Here is a 23,445-nt window from a genome sequence, read left to right on the forward strand (position 1 = left end):
ATCTCTTAAAAAAAATCAAGCGACAGACTATGAAAATCAAATATAAAAGGTGTTATTTCACTTCCTTTACAAAAGGATGTATGGTGGAAATATTGCATTTTGGATAAGAAATGATTCTGCTGCCTTGTTACAGCATTTTAAATGAAACCTTTCAGGAATACCTGCTTAGAACTGATGCTGAAGGAAAAATACTTCGATTTTATAGGAAGGAGCTAAAGTCATTACTTTTATGAAGCTTTATAAATGTCATTCAAACACACCATCTTCTTTTCATTTGCTATTGAAGCCTTTACTTATGCAAATCATGACAAATGTGAAGGAAAGCCAAGCTTCCCCTGGAATGCTAATATAATCACAAAGAGGGAGGAAGAATTACTTCTGAAGGAAAAATCTATATTGCAGCTCTGTGAGTCAGATGAAAATGAAGCTTCCAGAAAACCTCATTAGTTAGTGCTCTGCTCATTAAGAAATTGTGTTAAAAAGCAAAGAAACTGGAATGAGTTTCCTTCCCTTATAGGGAGCGCAAATTCATCACATAAACACAATTTCAGGGGGATTGTTATTTCTTGATTGATGGTAAAAAACACTTAACAGCTCTCAGGCATCTTATGGTACTTTGTAATTATTAATTTTATTTATTTAGACGTTCGTTCATAGATTCATTTGTTTGGTCACGTTTTCACTCATGTATTAATTCAATAACCATTAAGAACCATTAAGCTATGTGCACAGTGCTGGTAAAGCATTGTGGCAGAAGGAAAGATGAATTAGACGTGAATTTTGTTTTCAAGGGGTTCAAAATTTAAGATGGATGACAAAATATCTACCTGAGAAAGGCTGACACACTCCTGTCTCTCCACCCCCGTCCTTAGCCCTAGCATCTAAAAATGACTTAAGATACACACAAAAAAATATTAGTAACAGCACCGAGTGCGCCCTTCATGAGGAATTAAAAAAAAAATGAGAAGGCAGATGGAATTGGATTGAAGGAAAACTCCATAGTCAAAAGGACCTGCTGTCAAACATGGTAGCAACTGTGGGTGTTCCATGCTCTGGAGAGAAGAGTATCAACAAGAATTGGTCTATGGGGCAACTGACGGACAGGGTACCTGGCTGGGGTCTAACACGAGGAGTAACCAGGCGACTTTCTCATCCCACGTCCTTCCCGTGTGAGTGTCTGACCTCCGTGGAGGGGGAGGGGATGCACATGGGTGCCAGGCTCCAGAAGCAGAGCATCGGGATGGAGTAGAGAGCCCCCTCCGCCTGCCTCCAGGAGACTTGCTTCTGGTATAATGACCAAGAGCATAATCCTGCCCCACCCTACATCCTGCTTCCCTTTATCACCAGAGGTAGCAACCAATCAGATTCTCTTCTGCAAACATGTGACCAGAGCCCAAGGGCGTGAAGCTAGTCAGATTGTGTTGGTCGCACAGAGCATGGGCCAGGAACCTCCAAAACCACATGCAAGCTGCATTTAGGGGAGGAGAAACAATGGGCTAGCTGAAAATGGTGCAGATTTAGAGAGAAGCAGAGATGGAAGGAGGGGCTGTGGGCGACACAGAGGGAGGGAATAGCGAGAGAGGGATTGATTGAGAGATTGAGAATAAACTGATGGCTTTCCAGTTTTTTTGGGTATCAGATGTATGTCCTGGCTGGAAGGGGTCTCATGAGACTCCCTTCTCTCTCGGGCTTTTCAATAGCTGAAATGAATGGATTTATTCTCTTTACTTCTAAAGAATCCCTGATTAAGACTTAATCTACTCTGATTCCTAAGAACACCATCATGGCTGTACAGTAAGATAGCTCTAGGCAGTCTTGACATTTTTCTTCCCTTTCTCCTTTGAATATCAATAAAATTATACCCATGAATGTATTTCCCCTGGGGATATAAAGCAGAATCAACCTTGCATCACAAAAAAGATAGGAATAATCTTGTCCCTTCCATTATTTGGAGTCCATCCTGGCTTACTCACTGGCTATTCCTTAACTTTCAGATAAACAATAAATAAATTTTTTTAGTATTATAAGTATATCCTAAATACTGCATGAGACATACTAACACTAAAAATTTATTCACTGCATTGTATAATTATAAATTATAAATTTATAATTAAATTTAGATTAATTATAATTTATATTGCTTAAATCTGATACCCTATCCTTGCTTTGATTCACCACTGACGTTAATACTTAACTCTTTTTTTGTCCTTCTCACACCACAATTATTTGTTTGCTAGACCCTGAGCTCCGTGAAGGCAAGAATTACGTCTTATTTTCCTCGGAACTCTACATACTAACACAATACCTGGCACAAATGTTTTCTGAATCAAAGCGAACTGACGATTCTCATTTGCAAAGTTGGCTGAGGCCAGAGGCCCTCCCTGTGCCCTTGAGTTAATGAGTTTTCTGGGAGTAGAGAGGAAGGTCATATGGTGGGTTCCATGACCTCATGATCAATCCTAACAGAGCTGCATCCATAGTGGATGAAGAACTTCCAACTGAGAAATAAAGTGCCTGGTACCTTGCAGATGTCACTCCACTGCCCAGGACCGTTATCGTTGACGGCTCTCACTTTAAACAGATACTCGGTGTTGGGGGTCAGGTTGTGCAGCTCCAGGTTCTGCTGCGTTATATCCCGAATTTGTGCACAGAGCTCTGCCTGCACATTGTTAGGAGGGGAATTAATGAGTTCGTAGAATTCCATCTCAAAAGAGTCCACGTCTTCTATTGGGCATGTCCAGTAAACCTAGGAAGAAATGAACATGTCAGTGGGTTACTAGCACACACCATTCAGCTTTCTTTCCCATGAAGATCTGTGTCGTGGACTCTCTGGGGTGAGTTTAAGCTGACTTATCCCCTCTAGCTGCTGAAGACTTTGAATTAGACCTTGTGCAACAGTCCTGAAAGGCTTCGTGATGAATCCTGACGTGAGGCTTTCAATGCGTTTCAAGAACAGAAGAATGCTCCTCTGGCTTCTGCTCCTGTCACTGTGGAGGTGAACTTGTCCTCCTGACACCACTAACCAAAGTGGCTACCATTTATTGAACACATATTATGCACCAGATTCTGTGTCAGACATTGCCTGCCTCGTTTAGTCCTCACAGTTCCCTAGGAGGGAGATTTCATTATCCCATTTTACAGTGGAGGCTCAGCAGGCTTACATTCAGCGATTCCAATGGAACCACAGACTACTAAAGTTGAACAGTGTATCTAGTTCAACTCTCTGTTTCATACACGAGGAAGTAGAGTCCCAAAGAGGTGAAGTGACTTATCCAACTCATGGAGAATATATGTTCACACTCAAAGCATAAAATGTCACCTCTTGGGAAGAGGTATATTAACAAGTGTCAATTAGCAGAGTGTGCCTGGCATATAAATATTTTATAATAATTGCATTTTTAAACAGATATTGCATGGTTTATTTAAATGTTAATAAATTTAAATGTTATTGTGTATAAAGTTAATTTATAATTACTCATAAGTATATAAATTTTAAAATTTGTATTGATTTGTATAATTAATTTATAATTTTTTTATGAATTTACACTTTTAAAACTGTACATGTACGTGACTTGTTAATAAAAATTAACTTATCTTTTCTGATTATCAAAACATACTCATTTAAAATACATACCTGGAAAATACAGAAAAATTATAAGGAAAGAAAGAAAATAAACATCTCTTTTAATCCCACAATTCAGTTAATAATTCATTATATTTCTTTCCAATTTTGGAATATACACAAGCACACAAATACATATAATTTGGATTATTATTGCTCTGATTCCTGCTTTCTTTCACTTATTACATTTTATATATGTCCCTATATCATTAAAAATTCAGCAAAGCACCATTTTAATAACTGCCCTGTAAGTGATTTACTCCTTCTATAGCTGAACATTTAGGTTGTTTCTAATTTTACACTCTAATAAGTAATGATGCATTGACCACTTTGGGGCATGAATCTTCATTGAATTTTTAATCACTTCCTTGGGAACGAGTTCTAGAAATAAAGTTGAGTTTTTATGAAAAAACTCTTTAGGATTTTTAAGGTACAGAGTGACAAGTATAAGGCTAACTTAAAGAATATTTCCCATGCCAAAAGGACACTGTTAGTCAACCGTCACTTGAGAGAGATGCCAACACAGATTTCGGCTCCTGCATTACTGAGTACTATGATTCCTGTGCGAATTACATCCCGTGATCCTGAAATACGGATCAATGATATTTTTACACCAAATACCACTGTTTGGCAGTAGGTTTAGGTGTCTTATCTTGAGAGTCAATAACTTGACTGGATTTTTTCTGTGTAGGGTCCTTTCTTGAGCTCATCAAGGGACCATTTATAGGTGGCATAGGGTGACTGTTCTCCAAGCCCAAGTACAGAGCAGGTATCACCAGTCCTTCCCCTACAGAGCAAGATCCCGCCCACCTCCCAAGTGGTCTGAGTTGTGTGAGATGGGACCTAATGCCATCCCTGATATAATATCACATACACTGCAGGTTTTGCTGATCTATGATCATTTGGAAATGTAGGTTCAGCTGCTCCGTTGCGGGCATCTGTTATGTGAAGGGCAGAGATACTTTTGCTGTGTCTGACAGCCTATGGGAGGGTATGTTGTACATGTTCTACCTTGCAACATAAGGTCATTCTTGGGGTCAATTATAAATGCCAAGACATAGATTATAATGTCTCAGGAGAATAGAAAAGTAAGGCTTGGTCAGTGTCTGGGTTTCATTTTCTTGTTTTTAGACCCTTGATACTAAATTGTGGTCTGCAGACCGGCAGCAATGCCAACATCTGGAAGTTTGTTAGAAGCGTAGAATCTCAGGCCCCACTGAGACCCACTGAAGCAGAATCTGCATTTTAACCAGATCCTCAGGTGCATATTAATGTTTGAGAACCACTAGTTTAGGATTCAAGGATGCTAAAAGTCTTTGTGAGTGTTCTCGGATCATGGAGACAAAAGATGGGCTCTGCCACATGGAAGCAGGCAGTGGGTTGGCTTGGGAGATATCCCTGTAGGACCCCAAGAGGAGGCAAGATATGCTCTGATAGAATATCTTTTTTCCTCCCTGGACTTTAATAAAACATTCTAGAAACAATTCAATTTAGGTTCAGCTGGATTTGAAAGGAATGTTGAGAGATGCGCCATTTGTTCATGTTAGGCCTAGAAGGTCAAAGAACAGCCATGTCCCCTGAAGCTGGGTGATGGTAGCTGTAGAGGTCTGTGAGACATCCACACACCTCCAATGCCACCCCCACCCCCTTCCCCAAAAAGCTGAATCTCGGGAGATAAGGAATGGAATTCCATTGGGGATTATCCTTCTAATCTTTCCAAATCATGAAGAGTCTGGATAGTTTCTTTAGAAGAAGTAGCAGTTTAGAGGAATCACAGCTGATAGACAATGGAGCCTGCTTTTCTAATTCCAATTTCTGTGCTCCCTCTACTGCTACACGTTCTCCTCTGGAAAATATTACCCTCTCCAAGAAGTCTCTTCAAATTACTTTGTTTCCCAAATTGTGCTCTCTTTCAATAGAGAAGCTGCCTTTGAAGTGGAGTTGGGGCTTTCAGATGTACTTCTGGCTATGAGTTAAATACATTGTTTGGTTTAAAACAATCTTGGGCTACTTAAGATTTCGGGAACTTATCCCTTTTGAATGGACTGACCACAAAGAGTTTAGAGGGACAGATTTGAGTGACTGGACCCTAGAGGTCAAACAAGTAAGTGCAACCTTTCCTGACTACCCCGCTCCATTCCATAGCCCACACCCTCCTATCTTCCCTACAGGGCCCAGAGCCTTTCTTACCTTGGCAGCTCTCGGATACACCAGAGTCTGGTAGATAAGAATTGGGCCTGGAGTCTTCAGGGAGCTATCATTGAACGAGTACCAGTTGTGGAAGCTGCTGCTGTCCTGCACAGGCTGGTTTTCTACCCCTGCACTCCAGTAAGTGTAGAGGCTGTCTGTGGGCTTGGCAGGTCCAGCGGACTGGGCTCGCCCGTAGGCCTCCAGACCCATCTCGGTCTTCTCACAGTTGGGGCCATTAAAGGACAATAGCGAGGAGCTCCGCTGGCATATCTGCTGGTTGCCGAAGCTGTGGGTGCTGCAAGTGACCTTCCTGGCAATCATCGTTTCTGAGTGCAGGGGGTAGGGTGATGGCAGGGAGTTCCCCGAGGAACACACCTTCTTGGGCCCTGCGGGGAAGAGTTCGTGGATGGCATTGGAGAGCTCAGCAAAGTCCAAGGGCATGCAGTTCAAGGAGTGGAACCGGAGCTGTGGGTCTGGCCTGTAGGTATTCTGGATGCCGTCCTCGATCTGGTCCACCAGAATCTTGGCCGACTGCAGGAACGCCACTTGGCCTGTCTCCTTCAGGGCTTCCTTGGAGTAGGCGATCAGGCCACCCATCTCGTTCACTTTCATGGTGGTGACGTACACATAGTGTTCAATCTCCTTCTGCCTGGACACTTCCAGGTTCTCTATCTGCTCCATGATGGTTTTCTCTTTCTCCTGGAGAATGCTACGCAGCTTGAGGAATCCATTTCTGATCTCTTTGCGCTTTACCTCCTTGTCAGCTTTGAAGCTGTTTTTTAAAATGTTGAATTCCATGAGGTCATTATCAATTTCGTATCGGACTGCAAAACAACCAAGTGAGTTACTTCGGTTAAATTTTTCATTTCTCCAGATGTCAAAGCCAGTGGCAAACTGGAGCAAACTAACTTGGGCTCCAAAGATGTGGGTGGAAAGGGAGGGAAACCACTTGTTGCTGGGCTGAAAGATGCTAGCATAGGTTTATAAAATGAATGTGGCCTCTCTCCATACACCCCTCTCTTTCTCCTTGTGTAATACTTCCCTTGGGTAGGACAGCCATCCTTCCCTGGCATACTTCTATCTAGTAATCCCTGCAGCCTTGGGTCTAAAGTTGGGAGTTCAAGGCCACCTTTGATGTTAGTTTTCACCAGACTTCACTTGTCAGCAAGTTTTACTTGAGAAGAGATGATGTCACAAAGTGATGGATTTCCCCTGTGTGAAAACTTAAGCTTTTGCAGGGGTGGGAGAAAGAACTAAATTTCTGATGACTGCTTCTAAATACTGCCTTGCCTTGTTCATCAAAACCCAGCCCTAGACAATGGTGGCAGATCAGCAAAGTTCCCCTTCACTGTGTTTGCTCTTTAACATGTTCCTTTTCTCTGCTGGGGACTTTGACTCCCTTGGGTTCAGCTGGGCTCCCTCTCTTACTTACTCCCCACTTACTTTCCAGAAAGCATCTGCTGTTACACTTCAAGGAAAACCGAGTTTATCCTGCCGCCTCTCACGTGGCATTTGGATTTTAAGTTCACTCAGTCATTCAACAAACATGTGACACCTGTTCCATGTCACATGCTTTTCTAGGCTCTAGGGATACAGATATGAGTGTGAGAGGTCACTGATGTTCCAGGCACGCATAAACCCAACGATACTGCAGTGTGGAAGATGCTGGGGCAGGATGAGCATGTGGGCCACCTCTGTCTGTGAAATGGCAACTTCACAGTTGCCATTTATAGGGTCTTAGGCAATAGACAGTGGTTTATAGGGTCTTTATAGGCATTAGGCAGTGATTTCAAGACACGTCAACCTTCTGTGGCCTATGCTAGAGGTAAGGTCCTCCCCATGAAAGGCTGACTCTGCAGTGATTTGATGGGCTATAATCCTCTCCAAATTTTACTCAGCAGTGGGGGTGACCAAGTCATGTTTCTTAACATAGCCCTGGGTCCACAGTAAGTTGGATCTCTGTGGGTGGTGGCACAGAGATGTGCATTACAATAAGAGAAACCCTCGGGTTCTGGCAGACCATGAGAACAGGACCACAGCTGTCTCAGTTACCACCATGACTAGGATGTGTAGAAGTGCTAGAATGGTGTTTGTTGAGTGAAAGCCATTCTGTCCTGTTTTCTAACATCTTTGGGGTGAACGTCAGCAGTGTTGCTCTCTGGCCTGCTTTCTGAAGCCCCCATTTCCTCTGCTCACCTCCTCCCTCACACTGGCCCAGAAGGGATGGGGAGGCAATACAGATGGGGGCTGAACAGGAGACTGTCAGGATGTGATTGCAGTGGTGCTGAGAAATGCTCCCTGCCCTCTCCACGTGCAAGCCCTGCTGTGACTTAGGGCTCCTGAAATTCCACGTTATACATTAATTCCTTTGACTCTTCAATAGTTACTCACTGTTAGAAGAAATCTGAATAGGAAATTCCTTGCTTTATTAGGGATTAGTTAGGCTCCTTAGAGCTGAGTCTGGAGAGGTAGGATAAAAATGTCTTAGATGAGGGGGAAGATGCCCCTTACAAATAAGGCAGTTTTGCAAGAGCTGGTCTTAGAACAAAGTCAAAGCAAGGTCTCTTTCAGGCACTATATTTAAAACTAGCTACTATTTTTTTTTTTTTTTTTTTTGAGGTACGTGGGCCTCTCACTGTTGCGGCCTCTCCCATTGCGGAGCACAGGCTCCGGACGCGCAGGCTCAGCGGCCATGGCTCACGGGCCCAGCCGCTCCGCGGCACGTGGGATCTTCCCTGACTGGGGCACGAACCCGCGTCCCCTGCATCGGCAGGCAGACTCTCAACCACTGCACCACCAGGGAAGCCCAAAACTAGCTACTCTTTATTAAATGTTTATATAGATCCAATCCATACATTATCATGTATCACACATATGGATCATATCTATATATTATCATACATTACATATAACTTCAGAAGAGGAAGATGTTGTTTCCATTTATAGATGAAGACACTAAGGCTCAGAGAGGTTAAGTGACTGCCCAGTGTCACACAGCAAGTAACTAGAAGGACCCAGGGCCTGTCCCTAATTCTATTTGTCTAACTCCAGAGCCTATGTTCTTAATTGCTCCAGTTGCCCTTCTCAGTCTTCTGTGACATCAGAATCACCTGGGGTACTTAAAAAGGAATCCAGCCAAGCTCAGGCCACGGGTTCCGCCTTAAGAAAACCCTCTAGGAACCAATGGGGGCTTCCATTGGCCTGGCAACGTGGCTCCTGTAGGCTTGCTTTAATATAGGGGCTTCCCTGGTGCTGTTCCCAAATTGAATAAGTGTCAATTGACAAACAATGTTTCTAGGCATGGAGCAATTGAGAAATCAAGTTATTCCTGAAATATTCATGCTGGTGAGAGGCCCTGGGGGACATATTTAGCAAAGTCTGCCCCGACCCACTTCTATGTCCAATGGGACCTTCCTGTGCAGCTCAGCGGAAAGCTGCCTCCTTGTCGATCTGTTCAGACCTGTTTGTATGGACACTGACATTTCTGACAGGGGAGAGGCTGGGTTGATCTGGAGCACGCTGGTCATTTGACTCTAGGCCACCACGTAGGGAAACAGACCACAGGTGTGGTGGTGGTTCCCATTGTTTTTCAATCTCTTTATCTTTAGATTCTGGTCACTGTTTAGCAGAATAGGTTGTCAAATGAATGTTGTGGAATTAACATGGACTTCGGAGTCAGAGAGACCGGCTCTGCCATTTACTAGGGGACTTGTGCCAGTTCCTTCTTGGAATCCCAGTTGTCTATCCTGGGGTTGGGGTGGAATATTAGTGCCTGTACTGTAGGATTATGGAGAGGATTAGACATAAGTCCTCTAAAAGGCCCCGGTAAAATAGGTCTCTGTTCAAGGAAGCTATTCCCAGGGGCAAAGAGCCTAAAAGGATCCCTGAGATCCTCATGTCTAACCTGGTGGATATACACCCAGAAATTATTGGGCTCTTTGCCGAACCCTGTGAAATATCACTGTACTGGGTTCCATCACGAAAACCTGAGTCAGTTTCCCTTATAGAAACTATAACTATATTATATGTAGCCAACATAAAATAACCATGAGCAGGCGTGCAGAGGAAAAGTGAGCTGTTGACTACAACCTTACTGGCTATTTCTGGGTTTTCCCATTATTATGTATTTGCTATCAGTTCCTTTACTGTGCTGCTTGCAACTTCAAGGGAAATTTAAAACTGTGGTAACTCTCAGCATCGACTTAATTCTTTTCCCCTTTAAATTGGGAAGATACTGAAGAAATCCATCTTTAGGGACAAAACACCTTAGAAAGGCTCACAGAACTTCAGGATACTACAGGGTCAATCTCTTCCTTCTCCAAAGGAGGACATGAGGCCCAAGGTCATGAAAATTATAACCAAGATTATAGAATCTTTATGTACTTATTATGGGCTAGATCGTTTTTTGCATGCTTCAGTTAGAGTATCTCATTTAATCCTCACAACCACCCAATGAGGAAAGAACAAATTGTTCAGGGAAGAACAAATCTGACGTCGTATTAGATCTGTTCCTTTTGCTTTAACCTTTGTGCTTTGTTAACATGTGGTTAGTCCTGCAGGCTCTGCACCTTTTGTAAAAGAATGTTGCCTATAGCCTGAAATATACGGGATAGCCTATTCTCAAGGCTCTCATCTTTAAAAGTCCATTCACATAGAGATAAAAAGTTGCAGAACAGAGAATAACATTTGTCTTGTTGGAGGTTTGCAGGAACATCGTGACCTGACCTATGTGGACAGCTGCAAGAACAAAGGATACAGACACCAAGAAGCTTGCAGCAACCAACCTGACCCCTCCCTCACCTTGCTTTTAAAAGTGCCTTGCTGAACCCCCTCCCAGAGCTTGGGGTTTTGGGGGACAGGAGCCACCTGTCTCCTTGCCTGACCCTGCAATAAATCTTTCTCTGGTCCAAACTCCAATCTATTGTCAGTTTGTTTGGCCCCACTGTGTGCCGGGCACACGAACTTGCATTGGGTAACACCATTATCCCCATTTTATAGATGAGAAAACCAAGGCACAGGGAGGTTAAGTGGCTGGCGGTAGATGCCAGATGTGGATTCCAGGCCACTGACTTGCAGCCTGGCTCAGTGTCTCCCAGGGCTTGGACTGCCCCACCAGGTGGAGGTAAGGCTCTCTCTAAACAGATCCTCCCAAATCACCTTCCCCATCAGTTCCTGAGCTAGGAGTGCTGGAGGGAGAAGAGGGGACCAGGACCTGCTTTGAACTTGGCGATGGCGCTGAAGAGCGCGGCAGCCCTCTCAGAGCAGGCATCGATGAGGCTGATGGTGTCGTGGTCATTGTGTAGGGCAGTCTTGCAGAAGCTGCAGAGCAACGCGTGGTCGTTCCGGCAGTACTCAATGACGCGGCTGGACGGGTGGTGGATGCAGATCTTCTCGTCCTGGTCCTCGGTGCTGGTGTCCACGAACACGTGGTCCTGCATGGCCACGTCCGAGTGGAAGGTCTTGAGGCACTCGTTGCACAGGTTGAGGCGGCAGGTGATGCAGCGCTTGTAGGCGATGCTCTGGCTGCGGCAGACCTGGCAGACGATAGGCCCGCTGGAGCGGTCGAAGCGCCACCTGAGGTAGCCATGCTGCTGCATGTAGCGCTTGGTGAGGCGTCCGCGCAGGTAGTTCTCGGGCAGCAGCATCTTGTGGCTGTAGGGCATGCAGTGCGAGCGGTTGCACACGGGGCAGATGAGGATGAAGAAGTTCTCGGTGACCTCGGCGTGCTTCTGCAGCTGCCGCAGGCACTTCTCGCACAGGCTGTGGTGGCAGGGTAGTATGAAGGAGTGCAGGCGCAGCTGGCTGCAGATGGGGCACAACAGGTGGCTGACCAGGTTGCTTTTCGCGGGCATCATCTTCACCTTATCCAGTTGCGTGTCGCTGCTCCCGATGCGCAGGGCCATCTTGGAGCTGCAAGGGGAAGCAAACACGGGACCTCAGGAGGAGAGCTCCGTTTCTCCACCTCGGAAGGAACCGGGGTGTCACTGAGCTGCTTTGTGGTGTGATGGGGAGGGGCATGGCTGTGCCGGGGTGGGGTGGGGAGCGGGCGGATGGTGCCTGGGTTCTAAACCCCCCTCCACCATCCTTTAGCTGGGCGACACCAAGTAAGTTAATTAACCTCTCTCTGCCTCTCTCCTCGTTATAAAATTCGTACTCGCCTGATAGAGTTTCTTGAGAAAATTAAAATTGATTTGAATACCTGCATGGCCTTAGAGCAGTCCCTGGAACACAGTAAGTGCGATACAACTGCTTGTTAATTTTTGAGCAAGAGAAAAACAGTCCAGAGGGGCTGGCACTGTCAGCTGGGTCTTGGGGTTCTGTTGGCCCTGGATAATATCACAGAACACCCACAACAGACAAGGCCATTCTGGGACTGTGATGGAGCAAAACAGAAACAAGACCACTTCTTCATGTTTGAACTCAGACAAAAGTAAGAACATCCAAACCACAAAAATGATCAAACATCCCCTGTCCTGGTTAAGGACAGTGACTGCTGCTTTTTCACCAGTTGCAGCATCAGGCTCAACTCTGTTCTTCCCACCTTCTAGGCAAGATTTATTAAGATACCTAATAGGAGATTTACCCCTGCGTCCTCACCTAACATGCGCCTAAATCCTGTAATCACTTAGTGATGCCTTCTTACGGAGACACCTCACACTTGCTCGTGGTGTATCTCTCAGTTGTTGCACTGGGCCAGTAAATCCAGTCTCCTCTGGGCACTGACATTACTATTGTGTGTGAGATGGAACATAGAAGAAGGTGGGCAAAGTGTTCTTCACAGGACACCAGGAGGTTAGTTGCCCAGCCAAGCCCAGCCCCCGTGTGTTCTGATCACCAGACCTCAACTATGACCTAAGGGGCTAGGTGTTAGGGGCGGGTTGCACATGATGAAATGCGCTTTAGAGTTGCACTTTTGAGATAAGTTTCTTCACCTCTCTCACCCTCAGTAAATCAAAGCTCACAATACTACTTCCTTCATGAGGATTTTCAAGTCCCCATGAGATAATCCACGATAAGTGCTTAACTCCCTGGACATAGTAAGCATTCAATGAATGGCCACTATAGTGACTCCCCTCTGTTCCTAGCCAGCTCATGTCCACAGCAGGGGAAAACAGTGGTCAAGTCTATGAAAAATATGTGCTTGTACGGTGTGTGTGTGTGTGTGTGTTGAATCTTTCTCTAATATCTGAGGCTGATTTCATATATTGTAAGAACTATGGATGAAGTAAGTGCATACTTGTAAACTTTCAAGTGCATGTTCTAAGAAGCTACAATCAGGGCAAAAGCAGTTTATGAAAATAAATGAATTAGCCATGGGGATGGAGGTATAAAACATACTTATTTGGACCTAGAGTCTGTCATACAGCGTGAAGTAAGTCAGAAAGAGGAAAACAAATACTGTATGTTAACACATATATATGGGATCTAAAAAAAAAACAATGGTTCTGAAGAACCTAGGGGCAGGACAGGAATAAAGACACAGATGTAGAGAATGGACTTGAGGACATGGGGAGGGGGAAGGGTAAGCTGGGACGAAGTGAGAGAGTGGCATGGACATATATACACTACCAAATGTAAAATAGATAGCTAGTGGGAAGCAGCTTTGTAGCACAGGGAGATCAGCTAGGTGCTTTGTGACCACCTAGAGGGGTGGGATAGGGAGGGTGGGAGGGAGACGCAAGAGGGAAGGGATGTGGGGATATATGTATATGTATAGCTGATTCACTTTGTTATACAGCAGAAACTAACACACATTGTAAAGCAATTATACTCCAATAAAGATGTTTAAAAAGAAAACATACTGATTTTGTGACTATTCCTATCCTTTCTTCTCTGTTTGTATTAGCGATGTCTAGGGGTTGCATTTGGCATTCTGCCTGTGTTCTCTTTTGCGTTCTTGCAGTCCCTATAAGCCTCTGGATCCTTCCCCATTCCCTTGGCCAGGGACCCAGGTCTCAGAGCCCAGGCAGTCAAGGGTGATACCCGAACATGTTGGAAGGGAGTGGCACCATGGGGACAGTGCCGGTTATGGAGACGCGGGCACCTGGATAGCTCATCCCTTAGAGATCTGCATGCTGGTGTCCAAGCCTGCCAGACTCAATGTTCTCAGCTCTCTTCCTTCTCTGCTTTCTCAGCCTCTCTGCTTTCTCCTGCTCCAGCTTTGGAGGGGTCATCTGGAGGGGGGAGGGCAGATGTATACATGAGAGCTGGGTGGATTTCTCTAGTTTCATAAGGTGGGGCTATGAGAATCAGTGTGTAATATAAAGGGAGACAGCACGAGAAATCAGAAAGAAGGAGGGAGAGAGGAGGGTGCTGGGGAAAGAGAAAGACAGAACAGGGAGAAGAGACAGGTGTTAATGGCCCAGGGAGTTGGGGTGAAGGTGAAAAAGGAAGTGAGAAAAAGAGATGAGTAAAGGCAAAGGGGGATGAATGAGATCAGACTGAGGCAGGATGAGGAAAATGCTGAGAAGGAAGCAGTGACGAGGAACAGGGGAGGCGGTGGGCCAGACACCAGGAGAGAGGCCAGGTGGAAGATAAGCCTCAGCGGACCCAGCACCAACCCCCTGACACTTGCAATAGCATCTCTGATCATCGTCAGAAAGCCTCAGGCTTGGACTTGGGCATTCAGTGGTCATGATTCCACGCCACAACCATCACCAAGCCCAGCAGCCTTGTCTTTTTGTTGAGATAACTGGCCTCTGCTCCTCTGTACCGTGGCAGCCTCCTCGCAAATTTAGGCCTGTTCCCCTTGTACTTGGGTTCCCATATATCACCTGGCAAGTCTCCTGGCTTCCCTTCTTTTTCCCTCCAGGCCATTCTGTACTTTAGCGCCACCTGGGGGCAGGAGAGTTTTTTAAAAATTCTGATGCCCAGGACATACCTGAAGCCAATGAAATCAGAATGTCTGGGGGTGGAGGCCAGGCATCAGTAGTTTTTAAAGATCCCCAGGTGATTCTAATGCAAAACAAGGTTTGGGAGCTACTGGTCTAAGCATCTCCAAAACACCAGTGTCATCCTTCCCCTGTTGAAATGGGCTTGGTGACTCTTCATTGCTGATGTGCAGGAAATGGGGCAGTTGAGAGGAGAGAGGGGTGTGAGAGTTACTTTCTGCACCTTAGAACTTCTGCACTTGAATCCAGAACCCCTGGGTTCTCTGTTCGTGCAAACACCATGGGAGGTCCATGAACTGAGAGTAATTTTTATTAACCAGCTACAAAGGGCTGAACTGTGAGAGAGATCATATCCTTCCCCTGAATTCACGGAGCGTTTGCTCACAAAATTGTTTTTCCAGCCTCGAAAGGCTTCCAACCTGCCTCTCATCTTTCCGCCTCTCCAAGTGCTGTCATCTTAGAATGCTGAGTTTTGGTCTTTCCCCTCTAAGAAGTCTGCCTCTGCTCTTCCAGATGCCCCTCATGTGTGACATGAAGAGACCGCCTTGGTCAGGGCAGGAAGAGGCTATGCAGTGCCTGACACAGAGGGTTAATGCCCTAAGTGAGAAATTGCGACCCTCAGTGCCATGACTTCTGGGTAGGAACAAAGAGAAGGCTGGCAGGAGCTCATGGCCACCTGGGGTACTTACACAAGCCATAGGGGTCGAAAGCGGCCTGTGGAAGTTACTCTTTTCCAATGAGTGTTGCAGATATCAAGGGTTCAGAGGAGGAAGGGCAATTTATATTTTTATATCACATAACAGATTTCAAAGCAATATTAAGCCCCTGAATCATCGCAGGTACCATACTGTCTATTTTGCAGGACAGCATTTTAATTTAAGCATACAGACTCTAGGTTCAAATTCTGACTGCATCTTACTAGTTGTGTGATCTTGGGCCACTCAACCTCTCAAATGCTCAGTTTCTTCACTGGTGTGATGGGCATGAGGTAGGGGTTACCTGGGGTCACGCACGTGGTTCCCGGCAAGTTGCTTACACACTAAGTATTAGCTATTAGTATTTTGTAGAGGTGAGAGTGGTGGGGTTCAGGAGAGCTCAGCACTCACTCACACAGCTGAGGGAGCTTGGGTTTGGAACTCAGGTCTATACTGATTAGTGACTGTTTAGGACACGTACACTTAATTGCTACAAAGTGTAGTTTTTTTTTTTTCTTGCAGTTGAGGTAAATTTTATTGCTACATTTTGAAACACAAAAAATATTTAAAATAATAGCACCATTGAATATACGTTTTTACTGTTACATCAAGTGCAAAACAGACTTTATAGTATTTTTAGCTCTTTTTTTCTTCTAGTTTTATTGAGATGTAATTGACATATAGCACTGTATAAGTTTAAGGTGTACAACATAATGATTTGATTTACAAATACCACACAGTGATTATCACAGTAAGTTTAATGAGCATCTATCAACTCGTACAGATACAAAATTAAAGAAATAGAAAAAAATTAAAAATTAAAAAAATTTTTCTTAGGCTAAGAACTCAGGATTTATTCTCTTAACTTTCATATGTAACTGACAGCAGCGTTCATTATATATATCCTGTGGTACATCACATCCCTAGTAACCTATCTATCATAACTGGAAGTCTGTGCCTTTTGGCTGCCTCATCCAATGCCCCACCCCTACCCCCTGCCTCTGGTAATCACACATCTGATCTTTTCCTATGAGTTTTTTTGTTTTTGAAGAGTAATTGACCTACAACACTATGTTAGTTCCCGTTACACAACGTGTAGTGAGTTGCTATTTCTATACATTTCAAAAAGAATATCGCGATGTCTAGTTACCAACTCTCACCATACGATGACTGTGTGATATATTTGCACCAAGACATATTGTAACGAGAGTTAATTGCTCCCAAGTTCCTGGCCTCCCTTTTTCAGATAAAGAGGTGGAATTGGGGCGGGGCTGCTGACCTGCCCTGTCCCCACAGCTGGCAGGGGCCCCCCGCCCCCAGTTTTCCTGAGCCCCGGCGGCCCGCGTCGGGCGCGCGGCACTTACAAGGTACGGATGCTGGGGAGGCGGCTCCTGCGGAACGTGATGGCGGCATAGCGGCAGCAGCGGCTCTCATAGTACTGGCAATTGCGGTTGCTGCTGGTTGTACAGCAACACTTACAGTCGGGGTCATTGGCCCAGGAGCAGCAGCAGAAGTGGCAGTTGGGGCTCTCGGAGAAGGTGCAGTGGCAGCATTGGCAGTCGCGCTCATCCTTGTAAGGACAGGGAAAGCAGGTGCAGTTCCGCTCCGAGGTGAAGAGGAACTTGAAGCACAGACAGGAGCATAAGCGGGGACACCTCTGCCATGTGAAACATGGAGCGCAAAGACACGTGGCAGTCTCCATGGCGCCTACACGATTGCCACCCGCTCCCTGGAGCTCTTGGTGCCTCCTCTACCAGGATCCTGCTGTCCGTTCTCCCGTGGAGGGGTCCCTCCTCCCCTGGATGAGGCAGTCAGCTTGGAGGTTTCAAGAGGTTGGCTGTTGTGAGGCCTTCACAGGCGGTGTCCCTGCTAGGAATCTCACGGGCTGGCATTTACATAGATCAGTTCCAGGCCATTTGCTTATGTCACAATCCCTGTCTCCCCACCATATCTCACCACACAGGATAAGAGGGAGGGTGGGATCTGGGGGGTAGTGGCAGGTGGGCTGACAGATACTCCCTGTTTCCAGAGGACCAGCTCCAGAGGAGTGTCAATGAAGACAGCATCCTGTCCTGTATCACACTTTGGGTTATTGGCTGGATTTCCGAAGCTATTTCTCTTTGCTTGGTCCTTTTCCTGCAACTTGGGCAAGTTGACTTCAGGGTATGTCTTCATGGGCTGAAAGCCTGGGTATGATGCATTGGAAAATACAGACTGACATGATATTCCTCTCCTTGGGCTTTTTTTTTGTATTGATAGAACCTTTATTTGATGAACAAAGTGCAGTGTTTACAAACAATAATACCACATATAAAGGGAATCACCATTTGGAGAAAGAATTAAAGGAAAAACAGATATAGGTTCTTTAAAGCACTTCTGTCAGTAGTGATTGAGTTTGTCAGTTGCTGCATAGTCACTGCTGATTTTTATGAGGCTTCAGGCGTTAGTCACTGTGAATATTTCTTGGCATTTTTTGCAGCCTCATGGGGTTAGACTGAGACTCAAGCTCTGTTTCCTACGCCCCTGCACTCTTCCCCAGTTCTATCTCACTGTATCCCTTTTATTAAGAGGCTGGAACTCTACATGAGACTCTTTATCTCTTCTTTTAGTATATGCTCAGCATCTCTAGAAATGACCTTCTATTTTAGGAGAGAATTTTGCTTTCCACTTTATGCAGCTTGCAAAGATCGAAAGAGCAGAAATTTCATTATCATACCATATATATAATATGAACACTGTCTTATTTTTTCCAGAAAGAAGCAGAGGTGGGAGCTGAATTTGGCTGTAGGAATTTATTGCATAATATATTCTCTCTTCCTATGATTATCAACTTTATAATAAGAAAGAACATTCACTGAGTGCTAACTGTTCCAGCCACACTTTGATTTTAGATTCCTACAGATGAGAATTTTGGATCATAGGCTATATACTTTATTTATGTATTTATTTATAATTACTAAATTGCTTACTTAAATGAATGTGACAGTTCATACTGACAGCAGTGGTGTATGAGAGACACTTTTTCCACACATGCTTTCTCAAACAGAGTTTTATCAATATTCCTATCTGTTCTCTAGACACAGAGGTTTGAGTTTCACTCCTGAATTTATTTTCATCATTGGTCTGTGCAAGACTTCCTCTTTTTAAAAGAAAAATAAAATTTTTATTAAGATATAATTCACTATTTAAAAAAATTATTTATTTTAATTAATTAATTTTTAAAATTTTGGCTGTGTTGGGTCTTTGTTGCTGCGCGAGAGCTTTTCTCTAGTTGCAGCGAGCGGGGGTACTCTTCGTTGCGGTGCGCAGGCTTCTCATTGCGGTGGCTTCTCTTGTTGCAGAGCTTGTGGGCTTGTGGGCTTCAGTAGCTGTGGCTCTCGGGCTCTAGAGCACAGGCTCAGTAGCTGTGGCACACGGGCTTAGCTGCTCTGCGGTATGTGGGATCTTCCTGCACCAGGGCTCGAACCCACGTCCCCTGCATTGGCAGGTGGATTCTTAACCACTGCACCACCAGGGAAGTCCCATAATTCATTGACTATTAAACCCACTGTTTTAAAGTGAACAGTTCAATGGTTTTTAATATATTATATAATATATTATAATATATTATATATATTATATTTTAATATAATATATTATATATAAAATATATTGTGAATATATTTTAATATATTCACAATTCACAAGATTGTGTAACTATCACCAAGATTTATTTCCAGAACATTTTCATCACCCCAAAAAGACACACTGTACTCATTAGCTATCATTCTCTATACAGAGACTGTGCCCCATCCCCACAGTCTCTGGCAGATATTAATCTATTTTCTGTGTCTATAGATTTGTCTATTCTGGACATTTCATATAAATGGAATCATATAATATGTGGTCGTTTGAATCTGGTTTCTTTCATTTAACTTAATGTTTTCAAGGTTCACGCATGTATCGATATTTCCCTTTTTTATGACTGAATAATACCTTTATAATAATACATTTGGATTGTTTCCACTTTTTGGCCAATATGAATAATGTTACTGTGAACATTTGTGTACAAGTTTTTGTATGAACATGTGTTTTCATTTCTCTTGAGTGTATACCTAGCAGTGGAATTGCTGGGTTATATGGTAACTCTATGTTTAACTTTTTGAGGAAATTCCAAACTGTTTCCAAAACAGCTGCACCATCTTACATTTTTACATTCCCACCAACAATATTATGAGGGTTACAATTCCTCTACATCCTTACCAAAACTTGTTATCATTTTTTAAAAATAATAATTATTAGCCATCATGGTGGGTATGAAGTGGAATCTCATTGTGGTTTAGACTTGAATTTCCCTGATGACTAATGATGTTGAGAACATTTTGATGTGCTTACTGGCCATTTGTATATCTTCTTTGGAGAAATGTCTACTCAAATCCTTTGTCCATTTTATTTTATTTATTTTTTTAATTAATTAATTAATTATTTTTTGGCTGCATTGGGTCTTCGTTGCTGCACATGGGCTTTCTCTAGTTGCGGTGAGTGGGCTCTAGTTCGTTGCAGTGCGTGGGCTTCTCATTGCAGTGGCTTCTCTTGTTGTGGAGCATGGGCTCTAGGCACATGGGCTTCAGTAGTTGTGGCTCGTGGGCTCTAGGGCACAGGCTCCATAGTTGTGGTGCATGGGCTTATTTGCTCCGCAGCACGTGGGATCTTCCCTGACCAGGGCTCGAACCTGTGTCCCCTGCACAGGCAGGCAGATTCTTAACCACTTTGCCACGAGGGAAGTCCCCCTTTGCCCATTTCAAAATTGAGTTGTCTTTTTTATTGTTGAGTTGTAACAGAGTTCTTTGAATAATATAGATACTACACCATTACCAGATATATGATTTGTAAATATTTTTTTCCATTCTGTTTTTAGTCTTTTCACTTTTTTTCACAGTGTCCTTTTTAAAAATTGTTTTCTTTTTTTACGGTACGCAGGCCTCTCACTGTCGTGGCCTCTTCCGTTGCAGAGCACAGGCTCTGGACGCGCAGGCTTGGTGGCCATGGCTCACAGGCCCAGCTGCTCCACGGCATGTGGGATCCTCCCAGACCGGGGCACGAACCCATGTCCCCTGCATTGGCAGGTGGACTCCCAACCACCGCACCACCAGGGAAGCCAAAAAAAATTTTTATTGGAGTATAGTTGACTTACAATATTGTGTTAGTTTCAGGTGTACAGCAAGTTCATAGTGTCCTTTGAAGGACAAAAGCTTTAATTTTGATGAAGTCTAATTTATCTATATTTTTGTTGTTATTGCTTGCTCTTTTGGTGTCATTTATGAAACCTTTGCCTAATGCAAGATCATGAAGATTTATACCTATGTTCTCTCTTAACACTTTATAGTTTGAGCTATTATACTTAGATCTTTGATCCATTTTGAATTAATTTTTAAATTTGATTTGAGAAAATCCATTGACCACAGATGTACAGTTTACTACTGGACTCTATTCTATTCCTTTGATCTATATGTCTATCCTTATGTTGACCACACTGTTTTGACATTGCAGCTTTGTAGTAGGTTTTAAAATTGGGAAATGTGAGCTCTCCACATTCTTTTTTCTTGTAAAGATTATCTTGGATCTTCTGAACCTCATGTATTTCAGTATAAATTTTAGGATCAGCTTTTCTATTTTTTCACAAGAGGCCATTAGAATCTTGACAGGGATTGCATTTAATCTTTAGATGACTCTGGGGAGTACTGCCATCGTAACAATATTAAGTTTTCCAATCCTTGAACACAGGATGCTCTTCCATTTATTTAGGTCTTTTAAGATTTCTGTCAACAATGTTTTTTAGTTTTCAGTGTACAAATCTGGCACTTATATGGTTAAGTTTATTCCTAAGTATCTTTTTTGGATACTACTGTAAATGAAATTGTTTCTTAATTTTATTTTTGTACCGTTCATTGTTAGTGCATAGAAATATAACTGATTTTTCTATATTGGTCTTGTATCCCGCAATGTTGATGAATTCATTATTAGCTCTAATCTTTAAAAACATTTTTTAAATTTTTTTAAACTTCATGCCATCTGTGAATAGAGATACTTTTAAATGATGTTTTTGAATATGACACCAAAAGCATAGGCAACAAAAGCACAAATAGATGAGTGGGACTACATCAAACTAAAAACTTCTGCACAGCAAAGGGAATAATCAATAGCATGAAGAGGCAACCTATGAAATGGGAGAAAATATTTGCAAACCATATATTTGATAAGGGGTTAATTTCTAAAATATATGAAGAACTCATACAACTCAAGAACAAAAAAAAGACCCAGATCGTCCAACTAAAAAGTGGGCAAAAGACCCTAATGAACGTTCTTTTTCCAAAGAAGACATACGGACAGTCAACAGGTACATAAAAAGGTGCTCAACATCACTGATCGTCAGGTAAATGCCAATTAAATCCACAATGAGATATCACCTCAGGAAGTGGAGAAAAGGGAAGCCTTGTGCACTGTTGGTGGGACTGTGAAATTTTACAGCCACTGTCGAAACAGTATGGCAGTTTCTCAAAAAATTAAAAATAGAACTAACATATGATCCAGAAATCCCACTTCTGGTTATATAGCTAAAGGAAAAGAAATCAGTATCTTGAAGAGATGTCTGCCCTCCTATGTTCATTGCAGCATTAGTCACAATAGTCAAGATATGGAAAAAACTTAAGTGTTCACTGAAAAAAGTGGAAAAAGAAAATGTGATCCGCACACACACACTCGTACTGGAATATTCAGTCATAAAAAAGGAAATCCTGCCATTTGTGCGACAACATGGGTGAGCCTGCAGGATATTATGCTATGTGAAATAAGTCAGGCAGAGAAAGACAATTATTGCATTACCTCACTTATATGTGGATTCTGAAAAAAGAAGTCAAACTCATAGAAACAGAGAGTAGAATGGTGGTTTCCATGGGGGTTGGGGGATATGGACAGATGTTGGTTAGGGAGTACAACCTCCATTTATAAGGTGTATAAGTTCTAGGGATCTTATGTACAGCATGGTGAATAGAGTTAATATTATAGACTTGAAATTCGCTAAAAGAGTAGATCTTAAGCATTCTCACCATACCAAAGGTTATGGATGTATTAATTAACTTGATTGTAGTAATCGTTTCACAGTTTATATGTATATCAAGTCATCAAGTTGTATACTTTAAATATATACAATTTTACCTCTTAATTATTCCTCATGTAAAGCTGGGGGGAAAAAATCAACATACAAAAATCAATGACCAAATGTCATGAAGAACCTAGGGGTAAGACAGGAATAAAGACACAGACTTACTGGAGAATGGACTTGAGGATGTGGGGAGGGGGAAGGGTGAGCTGTGATGAAGCGAGAGAGAGGCATGGACATATATACACTACCAAACGTAAAATAGATAGCTAGTGGGAATCAGCTGCATAGCACAGGGATATCAGCTCGGTGCTTTGTGACCGCCTGGAGGGGTGGGATAGGGAAGGTGGGAAGGAGGGAGACACAAGAGGGAAGAGATTTGGGAACATATGTATATGTATAACTGATTCACTTTGTTATACAGCAGAAACTAACACACCATTGTAAAGCAATTATACCCCAATAAAGATGTTAAAAAAAAATCAATGACCTTCATATACACAAACAAAAACAGAAGATGTAAAAGGAAAAAATACCCATTTACATTCACAAACAAAACAAAAGCAAAAACCAAAGTATATAGGTATAAACTTGACCAGAAAAGTTCAAAATCTATATCAGGAAAGCTCTAAAACACCCTTGAAAGACTTAAATGTAGACTTGAGCAAATGGAAATATGTACCATATTTATGGATAGGAAAACTCAACATCTTAAAGATGTCAGTCTCCCTAAATTAACACATTCAATGCAATTCTGATAAAAATAGAATTTTTTTCTGATGCTAGAAATGTTGATTACAATGTTTACTTAAAGAACAAATAAGCAAGAATAGTCAGGAAAATTCTGATGGAGAATAGAAATAAGGGGTGTACTTGTACTAAATATTTTTTAAAAATTTAATGCCTCTA

The 23,445-nt window shown here is 43.1% G+C and overlaps 1 protein-coding gene across 1 annotated transcript in view; it reads right to left on the reverse strand.

The window, feature by feature from the left end:
* Positions 1-17,100, reverse strand: part of TRIM42 (tripartite motif containing 42) — a 29,361-nt gene extending 12,261 nt beyond the window's left edge. Inside the window, exons 1-4 of the mRNA XM_030873526.2 lie at positions 16,763-17,100; positions 11,025-11,722; positions 5,813-6,636; positions 2,522-2,746 (exon numbers count right to left, since the gene is read on the reverse strand). Coding sequence (XP_030729386.1) covers positions 2,522-2,746; positions 5,813-6,636; positions 11,025-11,722; positions 16,763-17,100 — 2,085 coding nt within the window. The remainder of the gene's footprint in view (positions 1-2,521; positions 2,747-5,812; positions 6,637-11,024; positions 11,723-16,762) is intronic.
* Between the last annotated feature and the right edge of the window lie 6,345 nt (positions 17,101-23,445).

The sequence above is a fragment of the Globicephala melas genome, chromosome 4 (genome assembly GCF_963455315.2).
Source record: "Globicephala melas chromosome 4, mGloMel1.2, whole genome shotgun sequence".
Taxonomy (NCBI): Eukaryota; Metazoa; Chordata; class Mammalia; order Artiodactyla; family Delphinidae; genus Globicephala; species Globicephala melas.